Source organism: Fukomys damarensis, unplaced genomic scaffold (genome assembly GCF_012274545.1).
Source record: "Fukomys damarensis isolate Sample0158 unplaced genomic scaffold, DMR_v1.0_HiC HiC_scaffold_23, whole genome shotgun sequence".
Lineage (NCBI taxonomy): Eukaryota > Metazoa > Chordata > Mammalia > Rodentia > Bathyergidae > Fukomys > Fukomys damarensis.
In genome coordinates this window covers 63,023,063-63,036,487 of record NW_022900935.1, presented here as the reverse complement: position 1 = coordinate 63,036,487, position 13,425 = coordinate 63,023,063, and the positions used below count along the sequence as shown (strand labels likewise).

Below are 13,425 nucleotides of genomic sequence, written 5' to 3'. Positions count from 1 at the left end.
CCCCTCGCCGTTGCCCGCAGATGCTAGGTGCTGGCCCCTTAGGGCTTGCGGCGGGGCCCCGAGGAGTCGACCTGGCCCTCAGAGCTCCCACTTCGGCCCACTCCTGGTCTGACCTGTCACCCCTGCCGGTCCTCAGAGCAGCCAGAGCCACCCTGTGGACCCCCTGGTTGGCGTGCTGAGCGGCTCTGCAGAGCTCTTGGGCCACAGGTCCCCCAGGAGGGACTAGGACGCGTGGCTGGGATACCCTGGGCTCTACCCCTGTAGCTGGCCTTCCCTTTGCAGAGCCGAGAGGGCTGTGGCCCAACTGCAGTGGCTGCCACTACCGGCCCACTTCTGCCCAAGCTCTCCCCGCCCGGAAACCTCAGGTTCCTCAACGCCCAGCTGTTCACAAGACTTCCTGTTTGGGTGACCAGGGCCCGTGACAACCCAAATCCTGTTGGGGTCTGGCTCCCTGCCAGACCCAGTCCTTTCTATTTATTTTGCGGTCTCTGGCAGCCTTCAGATTGTAACATAAACAGCTCCCCTCCCAGGCGCCGCCTCAGCACTGATGAATCTGCCCCGGGACCCTCATCCTGCTGGGACTGTTGCTAGGACTAGGCCTTCCGGAGCCCAGAAGATGCACCCGGCTTAGGTGCTGTGTTAGCTTGGGAACGGAGAACCACAGACCAGCTGTCCTACACAAAGAAATTCTTTCTCACACTTGAAGCTGAAGTCCAAGGTCAGGTGGCAGCATGGTGAGGGTCTCCTCCTCACTTGTCCCCACAGGCCAGGGGAAGGCCACAGTCCGATGAGGTTGGACCCCACCCTGACTTCAGATTTCTTTTAACTTTCATTAAAGTCTTCATTAACAAACCAGGGACCTGTAATCCCTGCCACTTGGGAGGCTGAGGCTGGAGGATTGCAAGTTTGAGGGCAACCTGGACTATATACAAGACCCTATTTCAAAATACAATTTAAAAGGGCTGGGAATACAGCTTAGTGGTAAGAGTGCTTGGGTAGCAGGTTCCCGGCCTTGAGGTGGGTTCCATCTCCTGTACTGCACAGTCTCCTGTACTATACAGTATAATCTTCTGTCTGCTGACACCACCCCAACACCCACAGAGTCTCACCCCCCCATCAACAGATATGGTCACACTGCAGCTAAACCTTCATCCTAGGAATCTGGGGTGGACGGATTTCAGTGTGTAGCAGGACCATTCCCAAGCTGAGACTCCTGAGTGCATTTGGACAGGACAGTGTTCCTCTGGGGCAGCAGCAGGCCCCACCCCAAAGGGTACAGCCCCAGCACCCCCCTCCCAGCCTGCCATGCCCAGTGGGTCTGGAGGGTGGAGGAAGTGCTCTGTCCATGGAAGGCATTGCCTCTGAGGCAGGTGGGGAAGTGTCAGTCTGCCCTAGGGCTCCCACCAGCACTTTCTGGGGTACCCCTGACAGCTTCAACTTCACAGCAGAAGAAACTTGCTGTGGTTGTGGAGCCAGGAGACCTGTCCCCATACCCCGCTCCCCAGCCGTGTGGCCTCAGGCACTACACCTCACCTCCCTGGGCTTCGTTGCTCTGTACATGGTGAGAGGTTGAACTAGACAATCTTGAAGGACCCCAGGGCCCTGGGGAAGGGACTGTGTGTTAGCGAGAGGCACATGTGCAGATCCTCAGACTGCTCTGGGCACAGCTCTCCTGGCCACTGCCCGGGATTGCCCAGCATGCACCGGGTCAGCACCCACCTGCCGACATGCTGGGGTACCGTGCACAGTAGGTAGCATGCCTGTGTGGCTCTCAGGCTTGTTGGGGTTCATGTACCCCAGGTAGCATGCCTGCTGGAGTACCGTGCCCCCCAGCACACCATGCCTGCCTAAGTATTGTGTCAGGTGTTGCACTAGCCTGCTCCCTCACTGTCACACTGCCTGGAGTCCCACCCACTCAGGGTGCCACCGGCCCAAGCCTTTGCAGCAGGATCCCAGGTCTCGCCCACAGGCTGGTCCTCCTGACCCAAGCCCACCGAACCCTGTCTGTCTCTGCCCTCCGCAGCAGACGATGGTGGCTTCGAGAGTGGCGTGTACAACAACAGCGCCATCGCCACCCCCCACCTGGATGCCCTGGCACGCCGCAGCCTCACCTTCCGCAATGCCTTCACCTCCGTCAGCAGCTGCTCCCCCAGCCGCGCCAGCCTCCTCACCGGCCTGCCCCAGGTGAGCTGAGCCAAGAGAGGGCCCAGCGCCCTGCTGCAGGGAATTCCACTTCCCCGGGAGGGGGGCTGCCCGCCCGCTCTGCCCTGCAGACCCCGGCCGACCTCCCCACACATCACGGATCTGGTTCCATGCTTCTCCAGCGTCTCCCTCTGCCTCAGTTTCCTCATCTGTAAAATGGAGGGCACAGTAAGGTGTCACCCATAGGGTCACTATTGGGTTGGCTGAGCATGGCTTGTGCGTGAAGCCGGAAGCACCGTGGACCCTCCCGGGCAGTGAGAGCTGCTCTGGTAAGGCACTTGTGCCCTTCACTATGAAATACTCATTACATGATGTGCCATCTCAGCCCTTTTTAAACGTGCAGTCAGTGGTACTGAGCGCAGTTATATTGTTGTATGTCCACCTCCAGAACCTTTTCATCTTCCCAAGCTGAAACCTGCCCCCTAAGCACTAATTTCTCCTCCCTTGGCCCCTGGCATCCCTCGTTCTGCTCTGTGTCTCTGAGTTTGACAATTCTGGGGACCGTAGCAGAGTGAGATGGCATTTTCTGCTTCACGATTGGCTGTTCCACTGAGCACTGTGGCCTCAGTATTCATTCACACTGTGGCGGGACTTGGAATTCCCTTTTTTCGGGAGAATCCCATCCCCTCTTAGGGACGAGCCACACTTTGCTTCTCCGTCCTTCTGCGGTGCACGCTTGGGCTACTGCTGCCTTTGGATGTCGTGAAGAGGACTGTTGGGAGGGTGGGTGCAGAGCCCCTGCTTCTCCACGTGTCTTCTCCCCTGAGAGACTCCACGAGGGGCTGGGGCTGAGCAGAAAGTGCCATGGAGCAGCCACTTCCAGGCAGTTGGCTGCGGAATTGGGAAGCTGCTCTTCCCTTTGAGTTTTAGTGGTATGATGATCTCTTTAACCATGTGAAATAACCAGGAAATGAAAACAGCAAAACTGCTGTCTCTTCCATTGTACACTGTGATTGTGATACAAAAGTCAGGAGGTACAGATGCATCCGCAGAAGAAAATAAAAGCCACCCCTCTGGCTGGGGCGCATCCACAGGCTCTGTCTCTTCTGCTCCTGCCCTGCTGTGCCTGCTGGGCACATGGCCGGGGTTGTGGGCCCAGCCTCACAGAGCCCTCGCCCGCAGCACCAGAACGGCATGTATGGGCTGCACCAGGACGTGCACCACTTCAACTCCTTTGACAAGGTACAGAGCCTGCCGCTGCTGCTCGGCCTGGCCGGTGTGCGCACAGGTGAGGGGGGACCCTGAGGACCCTGGAGGTGCCCCTGCCTTTGAGCCACTCTTACTCCTTCTCCACTTGTCCCCAAGACCCGGGCTGGGAGCTTCTGACTTGCCAAGGGCGAGGAGAGGGGCAGCCCCAGCACTGTTAGGATTTAGGACAGAGAAAGGGCAGGGCAAAATCTGTGTGGGCCTCCTCCACCCGCCCCCAGGCATCATCGGGAAGAAACACGTGGGGCCAGAGGCCGTGTACCCATTCGACTTCGCCTACACGGAGGAGAACGGCTCCGTGCTCCAGGTGGGGAGGAACATCACGAGAATTAAGCTGCTCGTCCGGAAATTCCTGCAGACTCAGGATAACAGGTGCAGGGTGCCCCTGCCTAGTAACCTCCCCACAGCCAGCGACCATGTGTGTCTTCAATAGGGATGGCATGGGTCGGGGAGAAGATTGTGGATACCCACATTAGTCTAGTGAGGAAGAAGGGATCCCAGCAGTAGGCAAAACAGAGGATTGAGCTAGGCATGGTGGTGCACACCTGAAATCTCAGCACCCAGGGGACTGGGGCAGGAGGATCACTGTGAGTTCCAGGTGTGGTGGTGCACGCCCGTAATCCCGGCACTCTGAGGGGCTGAGGCAGGAGGAATGTCGGCTTGAGCTCAGCCTGGGCAACTTAGAACCTGTCTCAAAATTTAAAAAATTTTTAAAGGGCAGGAGGTATAACTCAATGTGGAGAGCCTGGGTCCAATCCCCAAACCACAAGAGGATTTCCCAGGGTAGAATGTCAAGGCATTGGCTAAGTCAGGCAGGAGGGTCAGCTCGGCTGACCTTGACCTTGATCAGAGTCCCCCTCCCATCCAGGCCCTTCTTCCTGTATGTGGCCTTTCATGACCCGCACCGCTGTGGGCACTCTCAGCCCCAGTACGGAGCCTTCTGTGAGAAGTTTGGTAACGGGGAGAGCGGCATGGGGCATATACCGGATTGGACACCCCAGACCTACGACCCTCAGGATGTGGTGGTAGGAGGGACCTTTGCCATGTTTCCAGAACCCCCTGCCAGCCCTAAACCAAGGACGGCCCTGGCCCAAAATGCTTGTGACATTAACATGTTAGAGGAGACCCCCTAACTAGATGGCTCCCCGTCCCCCTCTGTGGGGTCACCGAAAGCCCTGGAGGCTCAGAGTGAAGCATCCAGAGTAGGCGGCCCTGGCTAAACTGTTCACAAAAGGAAGATGGTGGCAGGCCTACAGGACAGCCCTGGCACCTCCCCCTGCCCTGGTTCAAGGGTGGGTCTCTTCCTTCATTCCGCTCTGTCTGTTCTAAGCCTGACTTTCCCCCTGCCTGCTCTTCCCAGGTGCCCTACTTTGTCCCCGACACCCCAGCAGCCCGAGCTGACCTGGCTGCTCAGTACACCACCATCGGCCGGATGGACCAAGGTAAGCTCCAGGAAGTTTGCAGTGAGGGAATGCCAAGGCTTCTGTCCCCACCCTAGGCCAGGGGCCCAGCTACATAGGGTTGAACCTAGGCGGGTCCCACCAGCGGCAGGGTGTGAGCAAGGGTATATTAGCTTTTTTATCACTGGAACAGAATACCCAACACCCACAATGTGAAGGAGGAGAGTTTTACTTGATTCTAGTTTTCAGGGGGCTCAGTCCATCTGCTGGCTCCAAGGCAGAGAGGACATGATGGAGAGGCCCAAGAAGGGACAGCTGCTCGTCCCATGGCAGCCAGGAAGCAGAGGGAAGAGAAGGGCCAGGGTCATGAGGTTTCCTTTCAGGCCACACCCTCACTAGGCCCCATCCCCGAACGCACATTCAGCTCTAAACCAATCAGTGTTCTAATCCACGGATGGAGTATAGCGCCTTCCAGAAGCCCTCCCTCTGGACACAAACTGGAGGGTGTTTTACATCTAAACTGTAGCAGAGGGTCCGTGTGGACAGCCGTACCCTGGGTTGAGCAGATGCATTCAGAGGACAACTCCCAGGTGGGCTGTGCTGTAGAATTGCTCCCGGGCCGGCACAGGTTGGGTGAAGATTCCAAGTGCTCTTTCGGTAAAGGAGTCTGGATCAGGTCGGGGGTTGGAGTTGTGTAGATTATGCAGATGTAGAACACAGGAGCCGCATGAAGGGGTTTGTTTTTTACAGCCCCCACAACAGCGTGCCCCAAACTTGGGACTTAAAAATAGCAGGCCTTTCACCCTTCGTGATTGTGGAGGCTGGAAGTGTGAATGGAGGACCTTTCTTGCCTCTTCCAGCTGGAGGTAGCAGCCTCCAGAGTCCCTTGGCTTGCAACATGTCACTGAAGCCTCTGCTCCATCCTCACATGACTTCTTTGCTGTGTGTTGTTTCCTCTTTTGTCTGTGTCTCTTCTGAGGACTCCGGTCATAGGACTTGGGGCCACCCAGACACTTCAGGATGATCTCATCCCAAGATCTTTAACTTACTTCTGCAAAGTCCCTTTTTCCAAACTGGTCACATTTGCAGGTCCCGGATAGATATGTAGGGGTGTGCACCATTCAGCTCCCTGCAGGAGGTTGGTGTCTGTCGTGCCTCTGTTGGTGCCATTAGTTAGGGGAGCCTTGGGAAGGGGGAGTCGAGATCCTCCCTTCCAGCCCCTGCCTAGAATGATCCTCTGCTGCACGGGACAGGCATGACATTCCAGGAAACAGAGACTGGCGTGGGGCCGTTGGGGCTGCCTGGGTATGACCAGAACTGGGGGGTGGCCAGGTCCCTGGAGGCCCACGCCCCCTGCTCGAGGTCGCAGAGCTGGATGGTTTGGGGAGGCGACCTGGGCTGGTATCTTGAGCTCCAGAAGGAGAGCCCAGCAGCCAGATGGCAAAGTGGAGAGAGGACACACGTGCCCAAGCCACTCTCTCTCGCGTCTGTGGCTGAGCCCGCCCGCGGCCCCTCCACTCCGCAGGGATTGGACTTGTGCTGCAGGAGCTGCGTGGCGCCGGCGTCCTGAATGACACACTGGTCATCTTCACATCGGACAACGGGATCCCCTTCCCCAGCGGCAGGACCAACCTGTACCGGCCGGGGACCGCGGAGCCCTTGCTGGTGTCATCCCCGGAGCACCTGAAGCGCTGGGGCCAGGTCAGCGAGGCCTACGTGAGCCTCCTAGGTATGGTTCTGTTACGTGGGAGGGGGAGGGGAGCATGGTCAGACTGCCTTGTACCAGGCCTTGCTCCGATCTCGAGTGATGCTTCTGCCATGAGGACAAGAAAGAGAGCCCCTTGTCTCAGGGATGAGCATTCAAATCATCTGGGTGACTTGGCAATGCCTGAATCACAGCCCCTAGAGTGGCTGGCAGGTTCCCAGATGGGGCTGGTGCTTTGGGCCTGGGGACCGTTCTCTCCCGGACCAGTATCCTGTCCTGCTTTCCTGTGCTCCCAGGTCCCCTGTGACCCTGTGCATTTCAGAAGGCCTGGGGTTGTCTAGACCTCCTTGCCCGCAAGCAGACAGACCACAGGCATGGGAAACTGGGAGGTTGGGCGATTGTGGCCCTGGCAGAAGTGCACTGTGCCCCACTCAGACCAGTGGGTTCCCTCCAGCTTGGGGCCCACCAGTCCCTTTGGCCCCACGCACATGCCAGGGAGCACTGTGACCACAGCACAGAGTAGAGCCTTCCCTGTCTGGGACCCTAACTCCTACCAGATCAGGGCCCCTGAGATGACCAGGTCTGTAGGGGGTCAGTGCAGGCAGCAGTCCCTGCTGTGAGGGGCTTAGACTCAGCCCTTCCAGAGCAGGCTCCAGTGCCCCACAGCAACCTCACTGTGACACGTTTCCTTTGCAGACCTCACACCTACCATCTTGGATTGGTTCACCATCCCTTACCCCAAGTATGCCATCTTTGGTTCAAAGACTGTCCGGCTCACAGGCCGGTCACTCCTGCCAGCACTAGAGACAGAGCCCCCTTGGGCTACCATCTTCGGCAGCCAGAGCCACCATGAGGTCACCATGTCCTACCCCATGCGCGCCGTGTACCACCAGAACTTCCGCCTTGTGCATAACCTCAGCTTCAGGATGCCGTTTCCTGTGGACCAGGACTTCTACGTCTCGCCCACCTTTCAGGACCTCCTGAACCGCACCTTGGCTGGCCAGCCTACCGGCTGGTACAAAGACCTACACCACTACTACTACCGGGAGCGCTGGGAGCTCTACGATGACAGCCGTGACCCCCAGGAGACCCACAACCTGGCCGCTGACCCCCACTTTGCAGAGGTGCTGGAGATGCTAAAGACCCGCCTGGCCAAATGGCAGTGGGAGACCCATGACCCCTGGGTGTGTGCCCCCGACGGCGTCCTGGAAGAAAAGCTCTCTCCACAGTGCCGGCCACTGCACAACGAGCTGTGATGGTCCCTGGGGCACCTGCCCAGCCCTTCTGCTCCTCCGTGCTCCTGTCTGAAGTGGCTCCTTGACGTACGGGGTGTCCTTCCTGCCTCTCCTAAAGGAGAAACCCACACGTGGTCCCCAGGCCCTCTCCAGCTAGTGCCATCTCAGGGGACAGTGCTGGCCTCGCGTCTGAGCTGTATGCTGAGACAGAAGTTCGGGAGGGGCCAGGGTGAGATCTTCCAGCCCCTGCTTTCAGAGAGGTGATCTGCAGATGGAGGGGCAGGGATGGGGGTTTGAGATGCTCTTAAGTCTAGAACTGGCAGGTGTTTCTGAGCCCTTCACCCAGAGGAGGCTGAGCCTTCTTGTGCTGTGTGGCCTTTAGCCACCTGGTCCGTGCAGGTTCAGACCCAGCCGCATTGCCTGCCCTCATCAGCCCTACCCAGGAGGTATGCCCAGCAGGGTTCTCACCAGTTCTCAGCAGTACGAGTTTGCACCCGTGTTCATCCGCACTCATCCTTTCTAAGAGTAACTGAGGGTGAAGGTGGGAGCATGCTCCTCCTGCGGCTGGGGTTCCTTGTGCAACACCAGTGTCTGACTCCATACCTTGCCCTGCCTCCACTGCCATGGGAGCAGAAGCTCGGCCTGGAGAAACCCAGGCAGCAGGCTCTCTTCCTTTAGTTTGGGCTCCGTCTCCTTTTCTCTCCCACCAACTCCAAACTGGGGCTGGACAGGAGGCCACGGGCCCCAGCACTGTAGAATCTCTTTATTTTAGTAAAATATAAGTCTATTTACTTAATTCATTGATGACAATAGCAACTTGAACCCTAGGGTTACACCCTAACACAGAGACACTGAGAATGATGTCCAGTGTGTACAGCACGAAATGGGCGGGAGTCAAGGGCACATGGGGGCGCTCACCGGCATGAGCAGAGTTGCTCCCACACCCCAGAGGTGGGGTGAAGATGCAGGGCCCAGACAGGGCTGGGGGGTCACAGTTTTGCAGACCAAGAAGACCGCTGGTCCTGTCAGGCATCTCTCAGGACAATCCTATGGTCCCCAGAGCCAGGCGTGGAGGCCACAAGGTACAGACCTGTGGGTATGCTGCGCCATCACAGGGACTCGGTTCACAAGTGAACACGCAGGTGTCTGTGGCTGAGCGGCACTGAAGCAGCTCTGAGCCATCAGGAACTGAGAAAAGCCAGCCGGGGTCACGCTGCACAGCTCTGCGCCTGTCTTGGGCTGGGGCAGTGGCTCCAGTTGGCTCAAAAGGTGCCCTTTGACACCTTGAACGTGAAAGGAAGGAGCAGCCCTCCCAGTCAGACCAAACATTTGTTCAGGTGTCCCGGGAGGTCTGGGGAGGCCTGGGAAGCGCCCCGCACACACTGCAGAGATGTTCTTGGCGCCCCAGGAAGCCCATACCCAGTCCTGGCAAAGGGTGGCAGTGGCTTACACACAGGGTGAGCGGGTACGGGGACTTGACCGCTTAGGACCCATGCGGGGTGAGGGTGTACGGTTAGACCCCAAGGGAGAAGAGCTGGGCTTGTGGGCTGGGCAGCTCCAGCTGTGCCCAAGGCCCTGGCTCAGAGGAAAAGCAGCATTAATGGGCATATAGAGGTCCCACAGCCTCAGGAGGGGCGAGACATTGTCATCAGGGGCTCTCTGCTGTCCACACCACCTTCTTCTGCTCGTCCGCAATGGCCAGGCGAACACAGCCCAGCAGCCCGTCCAGGTCACTCCAGCCGTCAGGGGCCAGGCTGCTGTACAGGCAGGGCACTCTGTCCAGCTCCCCCTCCTCCTGCCTGGAGGCCTCCAGGAGCTGCTCCTCTGAGATCCCGAGCCGCTGCAGGCCCTTCCTGCGCAGCAAGATGGTAGGGCCTCAGGGAAAGAGGCTGGCTGGGAAAGCCACCACGCCTGGCTGCCCAGGACAGAGCCCAGGCTGGAGGCACATCGGCACCTACCCAAAACCCCTGGATGCGACACAATCAGCCCACCTCGAGGGAGCTAGGACCTAGCTCCAGATGGCATTGCACTGGTGGGGGCAGGGTGTCTAGAACAGAGATTCGCTCCCCAGAGTATAAGTGTGCTAGGACTCTGCTTGTCCTAGCCAGAAACCAAGTGCAGGAGTAGTTTTCAGTACTTTGGGTCCTCATGGAGAGACAGTGCCGGAAACTGTGTGGCCTTGGAGTTAGGGCAGAGGGACTTTGTCCAGAGGTGGAGGCGAGGGTGCCCTCTGCACCTCAGAGGCAGGAGCAGCGTGGGTCCAGAAGAAGCCCCTCAGTGCACACTGGAGGCACGTGCTGAGCTCCACCAGAACTCAGGTGCCCGTCCAAACCCAGCTGCCCAGTCCTGGCGGGAGCCTACCTGAGTCTCTTTGCCGTCTTCTCATTGGTGGAGATGTGGACGATGATGGGAAAGATGTCCATCCTGTGCAGGACACAGACGCTGTCCAGCCAGACATCCAGCAGGGCGTGGGTATTCTTTGGGGGGAAAGGAAGATGAAGTGAGCCCAGCTGGTGGGCCTCAGCCTCAGAGAGCCAGGGGGGCCGTGTGGGCCAGGCTGGAGCAGGACCGGGAGAGGGGAGATAACGGAGATGCGGATGAGACTGCCACTCTGGCTCTGTGCGCTTGCCGTATGGCCTTAAGGGCTTCCAGCTGTTTGATAGCTGACAGCCCCCGAAATGAAGACCTAGAGTTGCAAGCCTGTGGGATTGAGGCAGACTGCATGGAGCACAAACAAGGAAGCGGACAGCTCCAGTGCCGTCCCCTCCACAGGGTTAGACCTGCTCCCGCACTGAGTAATACGAAGCTACAGTTCAGAGCAGGAGTCTTTCATATACAAGAGTCTTTAAACATGAGTGTGGTTGTCTCCGCTCCATTCATTCTTTAGTAGACACTTACTAAACATCTGACTGAGGAAATGAGGCATAAGGACTGAGATCACATGGATCCCAAATGGCAAAAACAAGGCTTGGACTTTGCACGTCCCTCCCACTGAGCCCCACGTTGGGGTGTCCTGGGCCCCAGACACTTTCCCCTGAATCCTGCCCTGGCCCCAGAGGAGCTGCTGTCCCTAGAGCCTCTGGGGCCATCCCATACCTTCTCCATGAGCGACTCCACAGCTTGGCGGGTCACCCAGCAGTGGCCACCGTACGGCTCTCCCTCCTGGATGATGTCCCCTCTCTGGCTCCAGGAGTCATACTCCTCCTGGCTCAGGTACTCTGGAAGCAACAGTGAGTGGGTGGTCATATGCCAGCTCCACAGGGGTCCCTGAAGTCACTGCTTTCGTCTGTGGGCAACTTTGAGCCCTGGGGACACCCGGCAGAAAGAATCTGGAGACGTTCTCACTTGGCATAAATAGTGGCGGTGGGAGGGGGTCTGCTGTGGCAGCTAGTGGGTGATGCTGGGGATGCTGCCAGACACCCCAGTTCAGGACAGCCCCCCACAACAGAGCAAGATCCTTTCTCAGACACCCTAGCATGGAGTCTGAGGACCCTGCCCCAAACAGACCTGAGGGAGATGCCCTGCTTTTGCCTTTTCCTGAATAGGTCCTCTTGCTTCTGGACCTGCCCTCCTGGATGCATTGATCCTGGCCTTCTGGCTGGCACAGGTCTTGGGTCACCTCTCCTCCCAGGATGGCTCTGCCAGCACTTCTGCTGGCCCCAGGTGCCGGTCCCTAGCTGGGCCCTTATTCCAGCCACCCTCACCCTGCCTTCCAGATGAGTGTTTGTAGAAGTGCCTGATGTTTATTCTCGTTTTTAAAATGGCCACCAACTCCCTGGGTATCATATGAAACGGCACATCTGGCCCACTGCTGCTGCCACCGCAGCCTCACCCAGGCCCACCTGCAGCTGCTCTGGCCTTTGCAACAGCCTCGGCTGCTCACCAGCGGCTACCTGTCTGCCCGATCCCAGCTTAGTCCTTGCGCCTCCCAGACTCCTTCGCTCCTTCTCTGGCCTGTCCTGCAGCTCCTGCTGAGCCTGTGCGGGCTCATCCCGTCAGCCTTCCCATCTGTGCTCAGGCAGCTCTTTCTTTCCAGCCCCCCTTTTTTCCCTTCCCCTCCTTCTTCCTCTGTCTCTTTTTCCTTACTGGGTATTGAACCTAAGGCTTTCGCACCGTGATATATCCCCAGACCTTTATTTTATTTTTATTTTAAGACAAGTTCTTGCTAAGTTGCCCAGGCTGAGCTCTAACTCGTGACCCTCCTGCCTTGGCCTCCCAGAGTGCTGCGATCACAGGTGTGTGCCGTTTCACCTGGCTTCAGGCACCTGCCTCTAAAAGAGCCCCTCAGGGGCCTCTCGGACTCAGCATCTCCAGCTGCCCCACCAAGCCTCTGCACGTGGTAGGTGCCCTGATGAGGAACTTCCTGGACCTCACTTCCCTCATCTGCTCCTCTGTGGTCGTTCAGAGCAGACCAGGCCCCTCTTCAACCCAAGTCTTCCTGAGCAGATGCTCCCGCGCCTGTGCCGTCCTGCTGTGCTACCCAGGTGAGCCCGTGCTCCAGCGTGACTGTGCTGTATGGGATGACGCGCCTCATTTGTGTCCACTCAGATCTCGGGAGAGGCTTTACTAGAAAATAGGGTCTTCGCAGAATGCCAGACGAGGCCACACTGGATGAGGGTGGGCCATTTGGTGACACAGGGACACAGGAGGAAAAAGGCCACGACTGTTGGGCTGTGTGGATCGACGCAGCCAGGTGAAGGGATGCCAAGGTCACTGGGAGAGGCAAGGAGACACTGCACTGGCCCCAGACAGCATGGTCCTGTGACCTCGGGGGCCGATGTCTGCCCTCCAGAACCCCGCGACACTACTTTCTGTCCTTCAAACTCTCCAGGCCGCGGTGGTTGTTAACAGCAGCCCTAGGAAACGCAGAGGAACCAGCGTGCTACTCCCCTGAAGGCGGAGGAACCGTCTGAAAGGCCTGGCTGGGCCCTGCGCACGCACACACAGCATGTGCCACACACCAACACGTGCCGACATACACACACAGGCAGAGTCCTGTGCCCTTTCACAGAACGTGCACACCCACGCCTCACAGGGTAGAGTGTACCTGCGGAGCACTTCTTAAATCCCTGGAGGAGGCACAGCTTTCTGCTCAGGATCTTCCCTACTATCCTGGGCGAGAAGATGACAGGCCGGGGCCGGCTGGGCCTGTGGGGGTGCACCTGGGTGTAGGGCGCCAGGGTGAAGCAGCTCTCTGCCCAGAAGCACACGCTGGCGTGGTCTGCGGAGGAGAGGGGCTTGAGCGGCGGGGCTGCGGGCTGCGGGCTGCGGGCTGCGGCAGGGAGCAGGGCCAGATCTCCGGAGGGCTGCGGCCCAGCGCCTAGGAATAAACGCCCTGAGCTCCAAGAGGACTACTCCTGCACCCCACAGCCACCGGCCGGCGAGTCCCTTAGGCCTGAGCAGGGCCAGATCTCCGGAGGGCTGCGGCCCAGCGCCTAGTAATAAACGCCCTGAGCTCCAAGAGGACTACTCCTGCACCCCACAGCCACCGGCCGGCGAGTCCCTTAGGCCCGCTGATGAAACGCTCGGTGGCTTTTCACGTCCTGCTTCCTTGCAGGCTGCAGCTTATTCTGTCATCCTTGTCTGGCTCGCGCCTCGATTCCCACCCTCAGCCCCGCCCACCTCGACCACACCCTCCTTCTGCTCCGCCCACTGCTGGACCGGCCCCCCCACCGGG

At 58.6% G+C, this 13,425-nt stretch overlaps 2 protein-coding genes across 15 annotated transcripts in view; one reads left to right on the top strand and one right to left on the bottom strand.

Moving 5' to 3' along the window:
* The window catches only part of Sgsh (N-sulfoglucosamine sulfohydrolase), a 9,551-nt gene extending 1,062 nt beyond the window's left edge, over nt 1–8,489 (top strand). The window contains exons 2-12 of the mRNA XM_010618738.3: nt 43–106; nt 283–405; nt 598–734; nt 1,446–1,561; nt 2,024–2,184; nt 3,325–3,430; nt 3,630–3,780; nt 4,277–4,433; nt 4,769–4,850; nt 6,334–6,537; nt 7,210–8,489. Of these exons, the coding sequence (XP_010617040.1) occupies nt 43–106; nt 283–405; nt 598–734; nt 1,446–1,561; nt 2,024–2,184; nt 3,325–3,430; nt 3,630–3,780; nt 4,277–4,433; nt 4,769–4,850; nt 6,334–6,537; nt 7,210–7,769 (1,861 nt within the window). The 3' untranslated portion in view covers nt 7,770–8,489. The remainder of the gene's footprint in view (nt 1–42; nt 107–282; nt 406–597; nt 735–1,445; nt 1,562–2,023; nt 2,185–3,324; nt 3,431–3,629; nt 3,781–4,276; nt 4,434–4,768; nt 4,851–6,333; nt 6,538–7,209) is intronic.
* Nucleotides 8,490–8,537: 48 nt separating this feature from the next.
* Nucleotides 8,538–13,425, bottom strand: part of Card14 (caspase recruitment domain family member 14) — a 38,841-nt gene continuing 33,953 nt past the window's right edge. For 13 of the 14 annotated variants that reach the window (XM_010618543.3, XM_010618545.3, XM_010618546.2 and 10 more), the window contains 4 exons: nt 12,796–12,969; nt 10,845–10,966; nt 10,110–10,225; nt 8,538–9,601 (listed from right to left, as the gene is read on the bottom strand). In XM_010618543.3, coding sequence (XP_010616845.3) covers nt 9,397–9,601; nt 10,110–10,225; nt 10,845–10,966; nt 12,796–12,969 — 617 coding nt within the window. In that variant the 3' untranslated portion in view covers nt 8,538–9,396. Of the gene's footprint in view, nt 9,602–10,109; nt 10,226–10,844; nt 10,967–11,927; nt 12,605–12,795; nt 12,970–13,425 lie in introns of those variants that run through there. The other variant, XM_033767802.1, reaches the window with a different exon arrangement.